A 21433-nucleotide genomic window follows, 5' to 3' on the forward strand; every position below is an offset into this window, starting at 1 on the left:
TGTATACGGAGCCATCAAGACAGCAAGCAGAAAGCAAATGGCGGCTCCCGCGGAGTGGATTTTCGGCACAGAAACCACAGCCCCGCCAGCAATCCCAATCCACAAACTCTCCCTGTATAAAAAATATTCAAAAAAAAAGAAAAAAAAAAAAAAAGGCGGGGCGCACTGAGCTTTCTTTGCCTCGGGTACTTACAATCCACTGCTGATTGCACATTCAGCTTCTCCGCCCGGAGCGAAGCGAAAGAGGAAGCAGATGGGAGCAAAGCGCCCGCGGCTCTGAGCAGCCAAGCGTCTCTTTTTCGATTTCTTTGTTCTTCCTGCTCCTTGGCAAAGTGGTCCACTACAGATTAACGGTGAAAGGAGCTTTAACAGACTGTGCGAAATCTCTATTAAAGCCGCTGCTTTGAGCACCACGCTCAGCACTTCAGCAACCCCCGTACGCAGCGGCCATCTTGATATTGTTCTGTTTAAAACAAAAACATTTGGTATTGATTGAACTTGGTAACAAGGGGGAAAATATGAATGCTTTATTCACGTTCACATGGTTCATAGCTGCTCTCTAGATAGAGCTATACGCATAGACCAGTGGTTCTGATACTCAGTGGTTTTGGTACCTGGGGACATTTTGTAATGCCCAGATATGTTATTTCTTGTTGCAATAGGGAGTGAGTGGGTGCTATGGATTCTAGTAGATAGATGTCATAGATACTGCAAAATATCTATGATGTATGGTACAATTCCCCATAATAAAGACATATCTGGATTCAAGTATCATCAAACCCAGGCTAAGAAAATTTGTCATATATTATATTCAGTTTCTAAAGAGCTACTTCCCATTCTGCCACTCAATTGTCCCTGTGCATATAATTTTTCCTCACTTTTTAAACTGTGCTCCACTCATTTTGCCTATGAATTCCTTTGGTTTGCTTTCTCTGAGAGTCTATTTTTCTGGTCCAAGTAAATAGAGAGGCAGCTGTGGCTGGGAAACAGGGGAGATGGTGCCAAAAAGCATTCCTTCAAACTTTTTTCAGCAGGATTTTTTATAAGATTTGAAAGAGTGGGAAACTTTTGTTTAGGCTTAACTGGGTTGCATACGTCAAGGCCTTCCAGATAATTTAAATGGGTGTGGTGATTCAAGGTCAGGTGCCTATGCTGGCCTATAGGGATAGAGGAATGTGGGACCCAGTGCTGTCAGTACTTTTGCTTTTCTTATTTTATCTTTAGCATTAATTCAATGTGGAAAATACTGTTTTATATCCTTCATTTTCCAAATCTGATCACCTTAACATTATTAAGTATATACTTCATTGCTTCTGAATTTCCTCATACCCAACCACAAATCTCTGATTTTCTGACTTTACACTGTGTCAACAAGTTCTCAGGGCATGCATCATCCTGTGCTATCCCCTTGGAAGAAGCATGGTTCTCTCCTCAGAGAGCCTCTAGTCTAGCTACAAAAACAGGCCTTAAAATGGAGCACTACCCATCTGCAAATGAGTCCATGAATAGTGTGTCTTACAGGAGCAATTTCATGTTTTCTTATTCTCAGCTCTTCTAAAGACCCTGCTTAATGTTGGTCTCCACCAATATGATGCCCATATTAACTACCTCCAACAAAATGGGTCCTTTGCTTTGGGATCACTAGGATACAAAAGACTTGCTACTTTACCATCTGCTCTTGAGTCATTTGTTTGTGTGGTCTCCCATGTAGGTCGTGGTCTCCTCTGGGTTTATTAATACAGACTTCTATGATGCCTGGTTAAAGGAGAGAACATGGGAGCCAATCCCTAAGTGCTTGTTCCAAAATGGTTTCTGGTCAGGACACAGTCCTCCAGATCACTGTTGTCTCTAAGATAATGTGTACACTGTAAGCAGTAAGCAAGCATGTGATAATTACTATTTGCATCATTAAAAATATTCCTATGGGGGCTGGGGCTGGGACTCAGTGATAGAGCACTCGTCTTGCTTGTGTGAGGCACTGGGTTCAATACTCAGCACCACATAATAATAAATAAATTAAATAAAGCTATTTAAAAAATATTTTTATGGCGTTGATGTTTGGAAGGTTGAATTTCTTTAAAAAAAAAAAAACCTGTGATTTGAATGTGTCCCTCAAAAAGCGGGTGTTAGAAACAATCCTCAGTAGAAGGTAGGGCTTACTGGGAGGCACTTATGTCATGAGAACTCTGCCATCATGAATGAATTAATAACAATGGCTTGAGCCTACAAGTTCCATCTCTTTATTTTTCTCTTACATGCCTGTATTATGCCTTCCACCATGTTATGACACAACAAGGAGGCACTCACAAGATGTGGCCTCTCAGTCTTGAACTTCCCAGTCTCCAGAACAATGAGCCAAATAGGCTTACATTGTTTATAAATTATCCAGTCTATGGTATTCTGTTATAACAGCAGAAAGAAAACTAAGACAAATACAGAATGTCATTTATCACACTTATTGCCATCCAAGGAACTGATTGAACATAAACTGTTCTGTATGGTACAAGCATGTAATCTGGAAACCTTTTGATCCGATTTTTTGTTCTCTCTGGAAGCAAAGATGAGAAATTCTTCAAAAACTGAAGACCCCAAGAAAAGTGATGATTGAACACCAAGGAGAAGAGGAACAAGTGGTTTCATTGTGCAGCTCTGGTCACTTTCTTGAAGATTTGAAAAGAGAAAATGACATACTAAAACATTGTATCACTTCACAATATTGTACATCATGTATTATTTCATATAATTGCCCATTAAAAATATTCACGTAAAATTAAGTAAAAAAGATAATAGTTACTTTAAACAGCTCCACTTTTTATTGTAGGTAGTTATTCACAAAAATCACACTTCGGTTATAAGGAGGTTTCAAGATACTGTTTGCAGTTTGGAGTTTAAGTATATATTATCCTTTTGTAACTATATTCTAATTCTGGTGGGAATAGAAAGGAGCCGAACAACCTTGAAAAGTTTGGCACTACCTAATAAAGCCTAATACTGCATACACACTGACCCAGCAATGTAGCTTCTATGTATATACCCTAGAGAAATGACTCTCAGACTTTAGTGTGTACCAGAATCCCCTGGAGAGTATGTTCAAACACACATTGCTGGAGGCTACTCCAGATTCACTGAGTCTGGGTGAAACCATAGAGAATTTGCATCCCTAACAAGTTCCCAAGTGATAGTGATGCTGCAGGTTCTGAACTACACTTTCAGAATCACCCTCTCAGAAAGATCAGTATGTGTACAGAAGACATGAATAGAATTTTTAAAATCACTGCTCCTAATACCCCAAAGCTAGAAATAACACAAATTTCCATCAGTGGTTCAATGGAAGAATTTAACTGTAAATTCATATAAGAAAATGCTATGTAACAATCATAATGAATGACTTTTAGTTGCCTGAGGGAATTATAGGATGAATCTCCCAAAGTGGTGAGTGAAATAAATGAAATAAGAAAGAATACCCACAGTGTGATTCCATCCACATTATCCCCAAAGGAAAAAAAAAAACAAAACAAAACTGTATTCTGTACCTATGCATGCCTAGATAGTAAGACTAAAAAAAATCAATTGATTATTTCAAAAATCAGACCAATAATCACATGGGGTGAGGAGGAGGGATGCAAAATGTGGTTCTTTGAGTATAAGCAACAGTCTAGATCTTTACTTATATGCTGAATATGCCAAAGTTGAACTTATAATTATTATTTAAACTTAAACTGTACATTGGTATTTATGTACATCTATTTACGATCCATTCCATAATTTAAAAAAATTTTTAAAGCCATTCTATCTTAAATGAAAATACCCCCATCCTAAATGTATTCTGACTATTTGACATTTTGTTTGAAAGTTAGGATCCATCCACTAGTTATAAAAATAAATTTCTTAGTCTTTTTTTTAAAAAAATATGTTTTAATTGTCGATGAATACAATATCTTTATTTATTTATCTTTATGTGGTGCTGAGGATCAAACCCAGGGCATGCTAGGCAAGCACTCTACCACTGAGCCACAACCCCAACGCTAAATTTCTTAGTCTTTAATGTATGACTTAATTAGTCTGTCTCAAAGACTCTTTCAATGAAGGAACTAGAGGATTTAAAAACTAAATTTTTTAATTTCAAGTACATTTGCTGATATGAATTAGCAATGAAGAAAACATAACAAAATAAGAGAACTATCAATCCTATTTGGAGAACAGGTTAAAATCTTGTGCAGTTTTAATGTTTTATTGTCTCTATATAAGAAGTCACAATAGGCCTTAGTAATTAGATCAACTTTTAGATGTTGAGGATAGGAATGCATAAATGATGAAAGAGATTGATGACTCTTTGCCACATTACAACTGATGTACATAATTTTCCCTATGCAAATTTTATAACTGAAAAGGTTGAGAACACTTATGAACTATTTTCATTTTGTGGAAGGAGAATCATTTTTAAAATATTGAAAGGGAGGCAGAATTGAATGTGCCTGTTGACTATATTGTGATGTTCTTTTGCCTCCAAAAATTCAGAGGAGTCAGGAACATCTGCAACCCTGTGAGGATCCCAAGAATGCTCATTACTGTTTCAGAATGCTTACTCTGTTTTTCCTTGATACCAGAGTATTGTTTTTAAATTTTATTGGGCTGACCATCTTTCCTTATTACATTTTTAGTGTGCCCTGTAAATCAATTCTTAATCCCTCTTTTAAACATGAATTTCCGGGTGGCATCAGCTTCATGACTGTCATGCAATCACAATGTAGATTCCCGATTCACACCTCCCACAAGTTAAACTGACAGCTGCATAATTCCAAAACACATTCTGGCAATGATCAGGGCCAATATTTTATGATGACACCCCAGGAATTCTACTTCAGCTGCCCACTGATGCGAGGGCTATATTTATTAGTTAGCAATTTAAACAAACAAATTAAGAACATTTTTTGTGGTGCTGGGGATTGAACCCAGGGCCTTGTGCGTGTGAGGCAAGCACTCTACCAACTGAGCTATATCCCCAGTCCCACATATTAAGTACATTTAAGTACCAGATAATAAAATGATATATTCCTTACTTATTATAGTGAAAAAATAGAAACCCCAACATCCATCAATGGGGAAATTATTAATTAAATTATGATGCAACCATGTCATGGGCTACTGTTCGACCCCCACAAAGGAAGGAGATATGAATTTGTGAAGCTGTATCAGGCTCCACATTAAGCACTACATGTGCATTGTTCCATGTAATTCTCACAATAACCCCATGACATTCTCATCTTATAGATAAGGATGGTGAGACTTTTCCAAAGTCACACCCATAGTAAATGGCATAGTGATAGTTAAACCTATATTTTTGTGGATCCGCAAATCCATTTCCTTATCCAATGATACTGTACTAAATCACAGATGTCAAAGTTGTATGTATTATTAATTCTCTTAAGGATGTTTGCTTGGGGCTGGGGATGTGGCTTGGGTGGTAGTGCGCTCGCCTGGCATGTGTGCGGCCTGGGTTTGATCCTCAGCACCACATACAAACAAAGATGTTGTGTCCGCCGAAAACTAAAAAATAAATATTAAAAAAAATTCTGTCTCTGTCTCTTTAAAAAAAAGGGATGTTTGCTTCATGATGGACATTGATTTGTATAATCCTGGAGAATCAAAGAGACTTATGTAATAATAAAAGCAAACATATCTACATGTCAAAGCTAAATTACATTGGAAGGAGGGAAGTTTTCTATACTTTCCATGACTGAAAGAAATTTTAAGAGTGTACATCAAGACTGGTTATACGTAGTGTCCAAATCAGGGATATTCATGAATTCTTAGAGATGTTCCTAAATGTCAAATTATGAGTGAAGTAAGAAAGAGGTCATACTTTTGCTCAAATGTAATTATTGATAATATAAAATCACTTGTATACTTCATTTCATAACTTCCTGTTCTTTAAATATTTACAGATGGCCAAAAAAGAAAGAAATCTTTGAGAAAGAAACTGGATTCACTAGGAAAGGAGAAAAACAAAGACAGAGGTAAAAGATGAAATAAATAAAACAAATGTATCTTCCATTGAGCATAATGGTTGAATTTGGTGGGGATTTGAATTGCATAGATGTATGTGGTTTAATTTTATTATGTAAACTGGATTTCTATGATGGAATATCATTAAGGGACATTTGGTCTACTCTTCTCTGTTTGAATATCCCTGTACTGAATTGATGAATTCAGCTCATTTGAGCAGAGTGTGACTTCTGCCAAGTTTGTGGTTCCAATTATTCTGGCCAATCAGCTATGCATAAGAGGACCTGGATCAAGTAGCTATGGACAGCATCACTAACACTAACCAGCTGTCTAGCGAATCCAGATAGTTAGGCAGGGCTAGCTGAATGAGAAAGAGTTTGGATTAGCCTACCATGACTACTGGAGAGAAACAGTTTCAGCCTCCTGGGTTACTGAAGATGTGCCGTTCGCAGCATTTTTATGTTAGACATAGCATGATCATTTTTTGTCCCCTATGTTTTGGGAATTGCTGCCTCTCATCACACTGTTTTGTGTCCCTTCTATGTCTATTTAGGGAACTGACACTTGAGTCCTTCTTTCAGGGTTTTTATGGTCATTTTTAACTAATATTCTTTGAGCCTGCCTAATGGAAACCTGGGCCTCATTAACACAGTCAATTTTTTGTGGCTCTCTCTTAGAGTCATATTAGATGATTTCTGAATGTTGTGGTCCTATTAATGTATAGTCATTTCATGGGAATCAGTAATTGCATGATGAATGAGAACAGACACAATTCTTACCTTGGAATTCTTTTATATAGTATTTGGATTTCTGCTTGAAAAGCAATGGAAAGCAATGAATCCGAGGGCTTTAAAAATAAATGCATGGGCTGGGGTTGTGGCTTGGTGGTAGAGCACTTGCCTCCCACGTGTGAGGCACCGGGTTCAATTCTCAGCACTGCATATAAATAAATGAATAAAATATAGGTCCATCAACAACTAAATAACAGATATTTTAAAAATGCATTTATGATCAATATTAGACAAGACCTATTCCACACTATAGATACCAGAATCTACCTTGAACTGTGCCTTAAGGATCATAACATTTGGTTCATCATGTTTAGAGATAAAGAATTGTAAAGAATGGAAAAATCATTGTTTTGCTTCCCTTAGAGCAGGGTTTTTCACCCTTGGTAGGATTTGATGCTTTAGATGGGAAAAACCTGTGTGGCAGGGGTTGTCCTGTGCACCATAGGATATTTAGTAGTATCCTTGGCCTCTACTCACTAGATACCAGTAGCATTGCCCCCAACTAAAATATCTTCAGAGATTTCAAATGTTTATCTCAGATGGGAAAAAAAGGTGAAAGTTTCAGCAATCCTTCCTTACCCCTGACTACACAGTATGATGATTCGTGGAATGTTTAAAAAATCTTTCATAATAGTGCATTGTAGTTATACAGATTAGTGATGTTTATTTTGGCATAATCATGCAAATGTGGGATATAATTTGCTCCAATTTAGTCCCCAGTACTTCCCCTTTCCCTTCCCTCTTCCCTCTCCTTGTTCCCTTTTCTCTACTCACTGGTCTTCCTTCTATTTATTTATAGTTTTTTAAATTAGTGCTTTATAGATATACATAAAGGTGGAACTTTTAAAAATCCTAATGATCAAGGTCTAGCTTAGAAGATAGCATTTGGCCTAGAATGCATGAAGGCCAGGGTTCAATCTCCAGTACTGCAAACAAGCAAAGAAAAAATAGCAAAAAACTAAAGCCCAGATCCCCATGCAGGGAGTCTGAGTCCCTCAGTCTGCAAGGGTACCTAGAGCATGGGTGCTTTTTTTGCATAAAAAAGAAAAGAAGTTTTATTGCTTTGCTAGCAAATGAGAAACACAGGGGACTGCTGTCCCAGAGGCTGTGATTCTCCCCATCAGCAGGAATGGAGCTCTTTTTAAAGAGGTGATTCAAAGGCTACATTCCATGTGTTCTTTGTTGGATTTGTAATTCGCTTATTAATTTGGGAGATAGATATTTCTGAGATCTGGCACCATCCCCAAAGTCTGGATTACTTCATTCCTATGGTGGGTGTGTACTCATGGACAGATAAATCTGCCTAAAATTGGGAAGAAAGGTAATCCTGTTTCCCCTGAGATTTGGAGGGGGGGGGGAGTTTAGGGAGGAGCAGTAAGAGAGGAAGAGAAAGAAACACATCCATTTTAAAAATAAGCTGCTGTGGCAGAGCAGCAAGGGTTATATTCAAAGCATAAAGTAGACCACTGTTAACATTTTCCCACTGTCAATTCCTACATTCCATTTCTATGGGAAAATAGGCGACAACATCTCCAAGCTGCTTCCTGCTGAAAGAAGGTGAAGTTAGAGGAAGTAAACCAAAGTCATTTTCTCTATCAGGTGGGGCATGAACAGTTAAAGGCATTTAGCATCAGAGCAATCCAGAGGTCCACAGTGGCAGATGGCAGGTGACTGGACATAGCATACATAGGGCAGGTATCATCCTAAGACAACAATAAACAGACAGCAAAGCATTACTTTTTTTGTAAACAATTACACCAAAGCAATTAGTATTTCAGCCAGTCTCTGAAAACTGTGAAGACAGTAACTCATAATCATATCAATGAAAAACAGATCAAGTTTATCAATGTAGGAGATCAGGAAGATTTGTAGATCTATGAGATCAGGCTCAAATTAATTCAGGACAAACTTGTGACTCCAGAGTCCTTTGTGATCATTATTATTAAGCACTCCTACACAAGAACCCTCCTTTATAGGCTCCAGACTTACTTACTTTTGATAGAACTGACAAAAGTGTACATCTTAAGTAACACTAAACACACACACACACACACACACACACATCATTTTTCCTTTTTAGAGCTGTGCTTAGGCTTATTCTCCTGCCAGGTTTTAAGACCAAACCCTACATATAGTATGTTTTTTCCCATGCATACATTTGTACAATAAAGTTTAATTTAGAAATTAGGCACAGTAAGAGATTAACAACAATACCTAATAATAAATAGATTGATTATTACAATGTACTATAATAAAAGCTATTTCAGACTTATAAATTGCTTATTTCTGGAATGTTCCATTTAGTATTTTTTGACCACAGTTAACTACAGGTAACCAAAACCATGGAAAGTGAAACTGTGGATAAGGGATTACTTCTGTATTAGTAATGTATTAACTCTTAATGTTCATTTGTTCTAGGATAGAGAAATACATCCTGGGACTTAAATACAACATAGATTTTAGGTGATTCTTTGAAAAGTACATATTCAAGCTAGTCTAAGCATAATGAGCATTTTAGCAGGAGAAGATAGATGTTTGCATTCTGTGTGTGTGTATGTGTGTGTGTGTGTGTGTGTGTGTACATGTGCTGCCTTATTACTATATACAAAATAGCAGGAAGTAAAAACATGAATGATCCAAGAAGGAAAGGCCAAGGAAGTAATTGACCGATACACACTGGTCTATTATACATTTTCCAGACCAAATCATATTTATGTAGGCTCAGTGAAAGCTTAGCCATGTTCTATACTGCCCTGCAGAGTTCGCTGAGGGAAAAAATGGCAGCTCCTGATGGTTTCAAAGACATATCACTCATCCAACTAAAGGGAAGGTATCAGGCTCCATGACCGAAGTGTTGATTTTTTATAAAGTATTTTTTTCATTCATTCACATTTTTATTGGTGCATAAAGTAGTTTTGATGTTTAAACCCAATGTATCTTAGACTTAAGTGAAGAGTAATTAAATAGCATTTCCTATACATAAAGATCTGTTCATGTCAACATTGGAAGCCATTATGAGGATAGCCTGGGAACCAGAGTGTGAGGGCACCAATGTGCTAGTCTGGCACAGTGGTGATCAGTACACTTTATTTCCTTCCCACAGAATATTAGCATTTGGGTTCATAACAGCTGTGCATATGAAAAATGATCATTTGGGTCCAAGAGTAAAAGAAGGAAAACAGGAAACTCTAAATGACCTCTTGGGTTAGGCCATCTAAAAATAAAGAGGAGCAGCTTTTCAGAGTCAAATTGCTGTCCCAATAATGAGTGATTCACAAGTGTTTAATATGCTACTACATTAATTGATTCTATCAGAACATATCATGTTCTGCATGTTATTTAATTGCCTTGATAAAATACATAGCAGATCATGTGATACTCCCATTTCCCTCCAGCCACACAAGCAGTGCTTGTATTTACCTTTTGATCTCTGTGATGGAAATTAATTCAAGATTAACACTGATTCAGAAAACATTTCATATAGATTAGTCCCACACACTTAATTTCTCTTAGTTTAATTACTTGGCAACTGAAAGCATTTGTAAAACTTTCAGAACTTAAGAAAATTTCTTTCTTATGTCAAAAAAGAAATCAGTTTGGGGGGATAGTTTAAAAATAGCTACTTTGTTCCAGTTACTGTGCCTCTTAACCAGAGCACATAGGTTTAGGTTTTACTGTGGCATAACTCTGGGGGATACATCCCCTCCCCTCAGGACATTGACACATTATGCCATGTATTATTAATCAACAAAAAATATGACAATACTCCAGTTCTGGCACCTTTCTTTATGCTGAAATCCTATTATTCTGAAATCCTATAATGCTGCTTTAGTGTTACTCACTGTCCAAGTATATCATTATATATGAGCTGTGAAGTAACAGTATATAAAGAATAGTTGATACAATCCTTAGTTTTGCTTCATATTAAATAGCAATATAAAAATCAAGTATCAGTTATCACCATGTAGAAATTCTCAAAGAAAATATGTTGAATGTCATTATGGAGTGCTATTACTTGATGAAAACAGCCGGGAAACAGCCTCCTCATTGAACACTTGCCATGGGCTAGAACATGATATCCATTGCCTTGACCCAGCACAGATAATCTTGGGTAATTTCCTTGTAGTCTTAAAATTCAATTATCAATTTTTTAGCTTTTGTCAACATGAAGAGTCCCAAAGTTCTTCCCCATCCAACAGAAGAGCTTTGAAACCATACATAGGCATGTGTAACCAATGCTTTATTTACATATAAACAAGGCTTTTGCTCAGTAGACTGGTAATGAGTCCTCTCTTTGACAATAGTCATATTTTTTTTTAATTTTTTTTATTGGTTGTTCAAAACATTACAAAGCTCTTGACATATCATATTTCATACATTAGATTCAAGTTGGTTATGAACTCCCAATTTTACCCCAAATACAGATAGAGCCCTAATATCCAGAGTATACAAAGAACAGACACTTCTCAGAGGAGGACATACAATCAATCAACAAGTACATGAAAAAATGCTCACCATCTCTAGCAGTCAGAGAAATGCAAATCAAAACCACCCTAAGATACCATCTCACTCCAGTAAGATTGGCAGCCATTATGAAGTCAAACAACAACAAGTGCTGGAGAGGATGTGGGGAAAAGGGTACTCTTGTACATTGCTGGTGGGACTGCAAACTGGTGCGGCCAATCTGGAAAACAGTATGGAGACTCCTGGGAAAGCTGGGAATGGAACCACCATTTGACCCAGCTATTGCCCTTCTTGGACTTTTCCCTGAAGACCTAGTCATATTTTTAATAATAAATAATATTCAGGAATCCTTCCTAAAATTTTAGAGAGACTTCATAGACACTGCACTACATATTAGAGCAGAGAGAGTTCTCCTTTGTGAAGCTTGTGAGAGTCCTCAGGGAAAGCAATAAGAAACTAAGGAGACAACATCCACACTCTACCACTGAAGAAATAAACTCAACCAGAAAATAAAGCCTTCAAGAGAGAAATAAAAATCTGTTGTGGGTGGTTACATCTCTTGAATAAAAGAGGAAGAATAAGTGAGGGAGAATGACTTCATGTATTTTATCTGTTTAATTGGTATTAAATTATTCCAATTAGTAGAATGACAGACTTTCAGATACTAAAAAATGACAGATTCCAAAGGAAACTACAGTTTTTCCTTCTTCCATAGATATTAAAAATATTTAAATGAGTCTGGTTAGGTTTCCTTATATGGAAAAAATGGCTAGCAGAAGATTCAGTAGTCCCTTTCCCTACTATGTGTCTGCCTAACATGAGCAGACATGTGGCACCTCATACATTTCAATGTTCTTTTTGAATTAAGAATATTTGCTTATTTCCACAGACAAGATAGCACTAATTTGTATAATAAATCCTCAGGGTATGCATCTGGTGTCTGATATTGTCCCTTTTGCTTTCTAATTTTGCTAATAGTAGAACTGACCTTTTGTCAGTAGAGAATATTAGATCTTTCTACACTGTCCAAATTGATCACTCAGTGGACAGATGCCTAACTTTTTTATTATCTCATGTCACCTAGTATGTTGATACTAAATGGCAAGCACCTCTAAAAATCCCCAAATGAAGTTAAAGTTTTTACTTCAAAACAAACTGCATGTTTTGATAGAACCAGAGATACAAGCCTTTAAAGTAGCATTTCTTGTTTTAATGCCTACTTGGCCATTAGCCTAGTTTAAAATTTTGCCATGAATCAAAGAGTAAACCTTTTAAAGCCTATTTCCACCTGATTTAATGTTAGTGAACTACCTTGGAATTATTTTCCCTTGAACAAAGAACCTTAGAATTATTTTCCCTTGATCATTCTGGTTTCATTCATAGGGCTTATAAAAACAAGGGAGAAACTAGACTCCAATTTGCTGCTGCTAGGAGACTAATTTTGAGCCTAACAGGAATATTGCCCTTGATTGAATTATTAATGCATTTTTAGCATGAATCTAAAATATTGCCAGCAAAATGTCTGGCCCTAAGAATCCAATATATATGTATACAAATGGATTCACTACATAGATGCAGAATGCAAATAACTATATGTACATTTCCAAATCGTATCATACATTTCTGCATTGTGCCCCTTCCTTACTAGAGGATTTAAAAAATTATATCCTAGGCCTCCCCATCAGATACATTGTGGTGGAGTCCATATCTACATGTGGCCAGCAGAATGGCTTGAGTAAAGATCATGAGGGTGACAGGCACAACCCAGCTGGCTGGAGGTGGGATACAGGAATGAGGAACACAATGTAAAATGAGCAAATTTGTTCCTAAGTTCCTCCTCTGCCTCTCCGGTTTTCATTTAGCATGCTGCTTTTTATTTTGGGAACCTAAAAGTGTACCTACTTAACTGAATTTCAGCCTTTGCTCCATGTATATATTATAACACATGATAGTCACTTTATTATAATTATTTAAATATCTGACTCTGCACTCCCCAACCCCACTCTAAACTCTGAACCCCTAAACCAGCAAGGACGGGGTGTTTTATAAGCTTTATACCCATCCCCAATGTGTGGCTTAACATGGCACATAATAGGTATTCAATAAATACTTATTAATGAATGGAAAAGTACATTCACCACATGTCTTTTAGCCTTCAGAGACTTCTGAAACATACAAATCAAAGACTGAGTTTGAAAACTGTGTATTCATGAGCATAAAGTACTATTGATCTCTATTAAAAATGTCACACTTCTCTTTAATGTTATTTCCTTTAAAACAGATTCAAGGCACACAGGAAAAAAACTGGATAACTAGATTTCCAAAATGCATATTTATACCAACTAGTTTTCTTGATTGAAATTATAACTTTGGCCATTCTGATAAACACAAAGTCATCTCTGTCTATTGATTGATTGGTTCTTCAGAAAACTATCATTTGAACATGTTTGCCCTTTGGTCTGACATGTAAATAAGTGTCTTCACTGGTCTATGAACTCTCTGAATATGAATGTCCGGGTTTTGGTTCTAGAATTCATCCCACAAGCTTTTGGAATGCCCTTATCCCAAGTCATTGCCAATGACCGGGCCTACAAACTCAAGCAGGATTCTCAGAGGGATGAGCAGAAGGATGCATCTGATTTTGTGGCTTCCCTCCTCCCATTTGGAAATAAAAGACAAAACAAAGAACTCTCAAGCAGTAACTCATCTCTCAGCTCAACCTCAGAAACACCAAATGAGTCAACATCCCCAAACACCCCAGAACCAGCTCCTCGGGCCAGGAGGAGGGTGAGTTGGCCAGAATTTTTTGCAACACTAATGTTAGGAACACTGAAGATGTATAAGGTTATTCTTCGAGTCTTTCTTCATGTGAAGACTGAATATGTAGCTTGGATCCATTCCTTCAGAGAGCATTTGTACTGCACATAGAGCAGCTGGCACATCCTTAAATCTCTCTCTATCTCCTCTCAAAGCTGTTGAGTGTCACCCCTTTGTTACCACTGTACTCCATGACAACCTAAACATTCTACACTATTGCCACTGATGCTGGTCTGTCTTTATAGTCTGTTGTCTTGCACTATATGTGAAGCTTGAGGACAGGACCCAGTGTTTTTGTTAATTTCTTCACTACCTATCTGAGAATGTGCCTGACCAAAAGAGTTGACTATGGGTCTTCATAAACAAAGATAGTTTTTTCTTTCAATCGAGCATTTTCCCCTTAAATAGAACCATAGGATCCTACATGTGGCCTCTTTCAAATCAATACTATAATAATATGGTACCAGTCATCAAATGAGTACTATGTTCTAGACACTGTGCTATTTTGGCATTTTAAATTTCAAACCTGGAAAGCTGAGTTGTTCAAGCAGACAGATGCTTATCTGACAATTGGCTGAGTCAGATAAGCATCTCTAAGACTTCCTTGGTCACTGAGAGATCTCTCCATTTCCTCTGCCTGGAGGCCCTAAATCTTTGCCACCTCCATCCATTGAAGACTGCCCTAATAAAAATTGCAGACATGACCCAAACTTAAAATCCATAAATATCAATCAGCTACCAACATGGAGGATTTCTCCAAGATAAAGCAAGACCTGCGCCCTGTGTTGACTGCAGTACCGACTATGCTTAAAAATGAAGAAATGACAAAATTATGGAATAGTTGAATTTGCACAATGAATTTGTTCATCTAAGCCTGTCACTTGGTATAAACTCAAATGATAGTTAATAGTAAAACTGTAAATTTTAGCTTTCTGAAAATCTAGAGCCTAGACAGTGGGCTTTCCGAATGCCCTCTCCTTTGTCCAGCCTCTACTAGGACACCAGCAGCCAACTTCTTCCTGTATGCTTCATCACAGATGGGTGGCTGCACTACACATGGTTATCATTCCAAGCATGCCAACCCACTTTCCATCTGCCAGCACCTCAACTCTTTGCTGAGGGCTTGCTCTGATGACCAGGGGCTCCCAAAACAAGCAGATAGCAAGTTTTAAGTACTAAGGAGATAAGTTCTCTTCTCTGCCCCAACAAGAGGCTGTCCTTAATGATTCCTGAGACTTAGTGTATAAACATACTGATTCCTTCATTCCTTAGGGCACTATCTACACAATCTCCTGGGGTTATCCAGGGAGATGGACCTGCAGTTGCCCATAATGTTAACAGGCTTGATGATTCTCCCTTGCTGGGCTGCCTTCCCTTCGCTTTCTCATTCCCTCTGTAGGTCTTTCCTGGGAAACCTCCTAATAAAGTACATTATGTGCTTCTGGAGGAAACTAAAATAAGACTATTTTATAGAACCTTCCTATTTTAAAAATCTGCTTCCCAGGACCACATTTAAGGGAATTTTTATTCACAAGACTTCTTTGACTTTACCTCATTCATTGAGTATGTGATTTTTTTCTTGTTTCATAAAATGAAGTGGTTGGGTCAAAATATTTTAATTATATGTTTCCCATCTCTTGTCTTCCATTTGGAAAATTTTGTCTATTGTTGAAACTTTAACTGTCAATATCTTACCCTATGTTGTGGAGATTTTCTAACTTATTCAAAAAGTACTGTTTTCCTTTTGAGATACATATAGCAAAATTGATTAAATCAAGTGGTATTAATTTAGGAGTAATAAATAATAATGGGCAAAAATATTGATTGCATAGAATCTGGAGGCAGCTATTTTTCTTCTCTGTCCTCTTGTTCAAGTCTGTATGTTATCTATAGGGTGCCATGTCAGTGGACTCTATCACCGATCTGGATGACAACCAATCTCGACTACTAGAAGCATTACAACTCTCCTTGCCCGCTGAGGCTCAAAATAAAAAAGAGAAAGCCAGAGATAAGAAACTCAGTCTGAATCCTATTTACAGACAGGTTCCAAGACTGGTGGACAGCTGTTGTCAGCATCTGGAAAAACATGGTAAGTAGACTTGTCTGTCAGCACCATTCCTTTAAGCATCTAATTTTGACTCTGTGTTCCCTTGATTGGGAGTTTCCTTGACTGGGCTCTTCACCAGACTTACTTTTTTGAAGAAAGTGAACAGATGTGAATGTTTGTTTAAGGGATTGTGCGCTCAGCAAGCTTTGTCGGGGGTAATTTGATGGTATTTGGACAGCTCAGCCCTCAAGAGCTCTCAGAAGTGACTCTGGGCAAGAAATTTAGGAAAGGGCCACTTCTATTAGGCTGGGCACACCTTCTGTCTGCAAGCCCACCTTCAAACAGAGCAGAGTCAGTTTTTTAATATATATATTGAAGATACTCATAAAGTTTCCTCTAAAAATACTAGTTCAGCTTATTTTTTTAAACATATTTTAAAAAAACATTGCTTAGGTTACTAGAAAATAATACTATTTTTGACTATGGGTTTACATATGGCTGTTTGCCATTTTATAGATAATGTCCACTTAAAATTTCTCCACAGTAATCTTTTGCAACTAAATTACAGTTAATATTTTGGCATTGAAATGATGGTGAGTTCTTTAAAAATTTTTGCTGCAATCTAGATTTTTGGCTCATCAAACTGCCATTTTCTTAATGTAAATTTGTTTGCTATAGTGTGAACATGTATTTATGAACATGGAAAAAGTTTCTTAATTATTTCTTTACTCTAAAAATAATATGCTTATTACAATAAAAAATGAAAACTAAAAAAAATTCTAAGGCTATCATGCAGACATGGTTACTGTTGACATTCTCATCTATTTGTTAGTAATAAAAATGGAATAGTTAACAAGGAATAGTTAGAAGAGTTAACATATAGCTTACTGCCTAAAGGAAAGAATCTTTTGGCCTTCCAAGGCTCTGATTATATTCCAGGTTTCTATGATATCTCAACCAAATTGCTCTAGAAAATTAAGAGACACATTCAAATTCAAATAGATTAACACTGGTCATTTTAAACCAATGGGGGGAAAAAGCAAACTTCAGAATACTTTCTTACATAATATTTTATTTGCCTGTTTTTGAACTGGGTAGCAGAGGACATGAATCATATTAGTCTTATAAACATTTGTTGAGGATTTTTCACCCTCTCCAAAATTGGTCTTTGACCATTATATTAGCCCCATCTATATTCATGTACCCAACACTTCCTCACTTATATTTCATTTGAATGCTTTCTATACTTAGGTCAAAATTCCTTATACATCCTCAATTTCCCAGATGTACACATTTCCATAAAAAAGACAAAAATATAGCAGAGTCAAATTATATTTCTGGGATTTAGGCTGATTTTCAGATGGGACCTAGTACTTATTGTGCCTGCCCTGGTTTCTTGACACCCCTAAGCTTGAGATTCAGGTGCTTTTGGGTCTAGTTTCCATTTCAGTTTCTAATGAAAAGGGGAGAAAGATGATCACATCAATTTCTGGGACAGTAACATTTCTTTATCAGATCTATTCCTTTTCATTGTCTCCCTGTTTTTATCAGTGACTATCTTAAGTCATAGTTACTGAATGCCTAGACTGTATCTTCTCTTTGAGGAAAATCACTGTAAGGCTATGTCAGAAAAAGGCATTGACTGTCTAAAGATTATCTTAGTTCTACCTCAAAAAGTTAAATTAAAAAAAATCTCAGATTATACTTCATTGAGGTACATAGGAATTATGGCAATCAATCTCTAGTTGCTAAATCATTATTATTATTATTATTATTATTATTATTATTATTATTAATTTATTTTGGTACCAGGGATTGAACTCAGGGGTAGTTAATCACTGAGCCACATCCCAGCCTGTTTTATTTTGAGACAGGGTCTCACTAAATTGCTGAGGCTAGCCTTGAACTTGAGATCCTCCTACTTCAGCTTCCTGAGGCACTGGGATTACAGAAATGTGCCACCATGCCTGTAATGAATTATTTTTTAAACCAGTTTTAAATTGTGAAATAATACAGTAATTGCAGAGATAATGTACTTTAAATGAATGTTTCAAAACAGATGGGAGAAATTCAGAAAAATGAATAGTCTGGCTGGGGATGTGGCTCAAGCAGTAGCGCGCTCACCTGGCACGCGTCCGGCCCAGGTTTGATCCTCAGCACCACATACAAACAAAGATGTTGTGTCCGTCGAAAACTAAAAAAAAAAAAAAATATTAAAAAATTCTCTCTCTCTCTCTCTCTCTCTCTCTCTCTCTCTCTCTCTCTCTCTCTCTCTCTCTCTCTAAAAAATGAATAGTCCTACCTCTATAGAAAATCTCTATGTGATATCTGACATCTGTAGAAATTTCAACTATTCAGAAATCATCTGAGAATAAGAAATTAAGTGTAGCCGAAATTAAAATTACTAAAACTTCCTAGTATATTAACTTTTTTTAGTTTGCACATATGACAACTCATTTACTTCATTCAGGGTCTATTTCTCCATATATGACCCTGAATGAAGTAAATGAGTATTAAGTATTCTACATGCATTATTTAATTAAATCATTGCATGAATTTTGAAGGGGATACTTGGTATGCTCATTTTGAGATGAAAAATATAATTCTTTATTTTATTCTAAATAGCTTAATTATTCTGTTCTCAAACTCCCAGAGACAAAGAAGCAATAAATTACATTGGAAGTTGGCTTCAATTATCAGGTGCACAGCTGGGTGTGATGGCACATGCCTATGTAATCCCAGCAGCTCAGAAGGCTGAGACAGGAGGATCTCAAGTTCAAAGTCAGCCTCAGCAATGGCGAGGTGCTAAGCAACTGTCTCTAAATAAAACACAAAATAGGATAGTGCTGGGGATTTGGCTCAGTGGTTGAATGTCCCTGAGTTCAATCCCCAGTACCAAAAAAATGTTATCAGGTGCACTAATTGATGGCAGTGACAAGGAGATGGAAGTCCTTTGAGAAATAGATGCAAAGCAACATCTCATCCTCAAGCAAAGCATCAAATTGTACTTATGCAAATCAGCAATAACCAGCTTTTCAATGCAGTTCTTTTAAATTATTATGGAAATCCAGGATAATACTTTAAGATACAAAACTGATAAATGGGATATTTATGGATATTATCTTTTCTGATTTTAAAAACATCTGGAAAGCCAACTAAAAAACTGTTAACACTTAATATGGCAAGTTCATAAAATTAATATATAAAATATTTATTTCAATTTAAAAGCAATAATCAATTATGTTCTACAATAATAAAATTATTCATATTAATATAAAAACATATACCCAGAATTTCTGTAATGATATGTAAAAAAAACTTCCATGAAGAAAACTGCAAAACTCTACCAAGATATATAAAACATGACTTATACAGATTGAGGTACATTTTGTTTCTGTGTGAAAAGAAATGATGTTATGATGATTTTAATTCTTTCCAAGTTAATTATATATTACACTAGTCAGATTATTTTAGTGGCAGGAGAAAGGAAGCCCAGTAAAACTATATTAAACAAAATGCTCTCCTCCTGAAAAAACTAACAGTCCCTATTAATAACTTGGGAGTCAGATCTAGGTTCAGCTGAATCCAGGATTTGAATAATGCCATGAGTGGTCTGTTTTATGGCTTTAGTCTCAGATCATCTGTCTTCACATGGCTTTGAATGGCCATTAGCAGTTTCAGTCTGACATCATTCTCATAACTGATTATCCCCAAATGAAGAGAGAATGTGCCACCAATGAAACAATAAGTATAGATGATGCCTATCAGTGACAATGATTAATGACTCACAAAGGAACATGGAGAGCCTTTTGGACATTCTATGCCCCCTGAAGGAAGAACACAATGCCTCTTGTAAAGTATTCTTACCCCAAAATTACACCTTAACTATCTCTTTATAGGAGTTAAAGGGGATAGAGAAACCACATAGTGTCCAAATACAGATGATTAGAGGATATAAATACAGATGATTGGAAGATATAAAGTGGGAAATCAATGCTGTTTGTCAAACCCCTTATTATGTAGCGGGGGGAGCCAGAAGGAGGGGGGAACATGTGAATTAAGAGACTAAAGACACATTGACCATGTCATGCTTTGTGAACCTTATATGGATGTTAACTGGAAATTTAATACTATTAAAGAACTATTGTTGAAATTTCTACTGTGTAGTAGTGATATTACATTTTTTAAAAAAAAACAGACATTTTTAGAGCTAATTTATAGAATACTACTTATGTTGTAGGTAGGGTAATTTTTTTAATGCATTGACCTTATAATTCCACATCTAGGACATGATCCTAAGACAATCAGATTTGTTCTGAGTAGGGCCATTTATCATAACAAAGCAAGTCTGGGTATTTTGGGGAGACTTATACACCATTTGGGGGAAATTTGGAGCAAATCATGGTCCATTCATACAACAAAGTAGTTTGCATCCATTTCACATGACATTTACAAAGAAGGAGTGTTTAATGACATGAATATTTGTGGCATAATATTGAGGGAAGGTGGTGGCATTTTCTCTCTCTCTCTCTCTCTCTCTCTCTCTCTCTCTCTCTCTCTCTCTATATATATATATATATATATATATATATATATCTGTGTGTGTCTGTGTGTATGTATATATGTAAATATATATGTTTGATGTATTTACATATTTATATACAGATATAATTATATATACATAGATATAAATGTATGTTTATATAGATATAGATATAAAAGACTAGATAAAAATAAACCAAAATTTTAAGTGATTATTTCTGTATTAGTATCTTTAAAGTACTATTTACATTTTTCTGCATTTTGTAGATTTTCCTTAAGAGATACATTTTAGTGATTAGACAAATAAGAGACATGTATGTTAAAGTTGATGATAAAAACTAAAATCCATATAAAATTCACATTTAGGTAATTTTCTGAATAATGGAAAAATGTTACAATTTTTCTCTCATATGGAGATGTTGCCGAAATATATAATATCATGTGGAAATTTTTCATCAGAAACCTTTATACAGAATGAATCTGATGGTGAAAGTGCTAACCCTTTGGCATCCAGAGAATATAAGTAGTACAGGATAAGGAAGTGTTAGTATACACTGTAAAGCCACTGTTGCTCTGCATGGCATAGTACTGTAATGGCATTCTGTTATTTTTCTATTTTGATTTCCTCCAGAATCTCCAGACATAAAACAAAGATTATTGATTGTGTTTGCTTATTTACAGGTCTCCAGACAGTGGGGATATTCCGAGTAGGAAGCTCAAAAAAGAGAGTGAGACAAGTAAGTGAAAGGTCAAGAGTGTATTGTCC

General features: G+C 36.2%; 1 protein-coding gene across 7 annotated transcripts in view; it reads left to right on the forward strand.

The window, feature by feature from the left end:
• Positions 1–21433, forward strand: part of Arhgap6 (Rho GTPase activating protein 6) — a 470700-nt gene that overhangs the window by 408887 nt on the left and 40380 nt on the right. For all 7 annotated transcript variants that reach the window (XR_009224891.1, XM_046424258.2, XM_046424260.2 and 4 more), the window contains exons 3-6: positions 5946–6017; positions 13792–14048; positions 15972–16167; positions 21349–21404. Coding sequence is in view for 6 of the 7 variants with exons in the window: in XM_046424258.2 (XP_046280214.1) it covers positions 5946–6017; positions 13792–14048; positions 15972–16167; positions 21349–21404 (581 nt within the window). In the remaining variant the exon portion in view is untranslated. The remainder of the gene's footprint in view (positions 1–5945; positions 6018–13791; positions 14049–15971; positions 16168–21348; positions 21405–21433) is intronic.

This window comes from Marmota monax, unplaced genomic scaffold, assembly GCF_021218885.2.
Source record: "Marmota monax isolate L192 unplaced genomic scaffold, Marmota_monax_Labrador192_F-V1.1 WCK01_AAM20220418_F8-fsc00089, whole genome shotgun sequence".
Taxonomy (NCBI): domain Eukaryota; kingdom Metazoa; phylum Chordata; class Mammalia; order Rodentia; family Sciuridae; genus Marmota; species Marmota monax.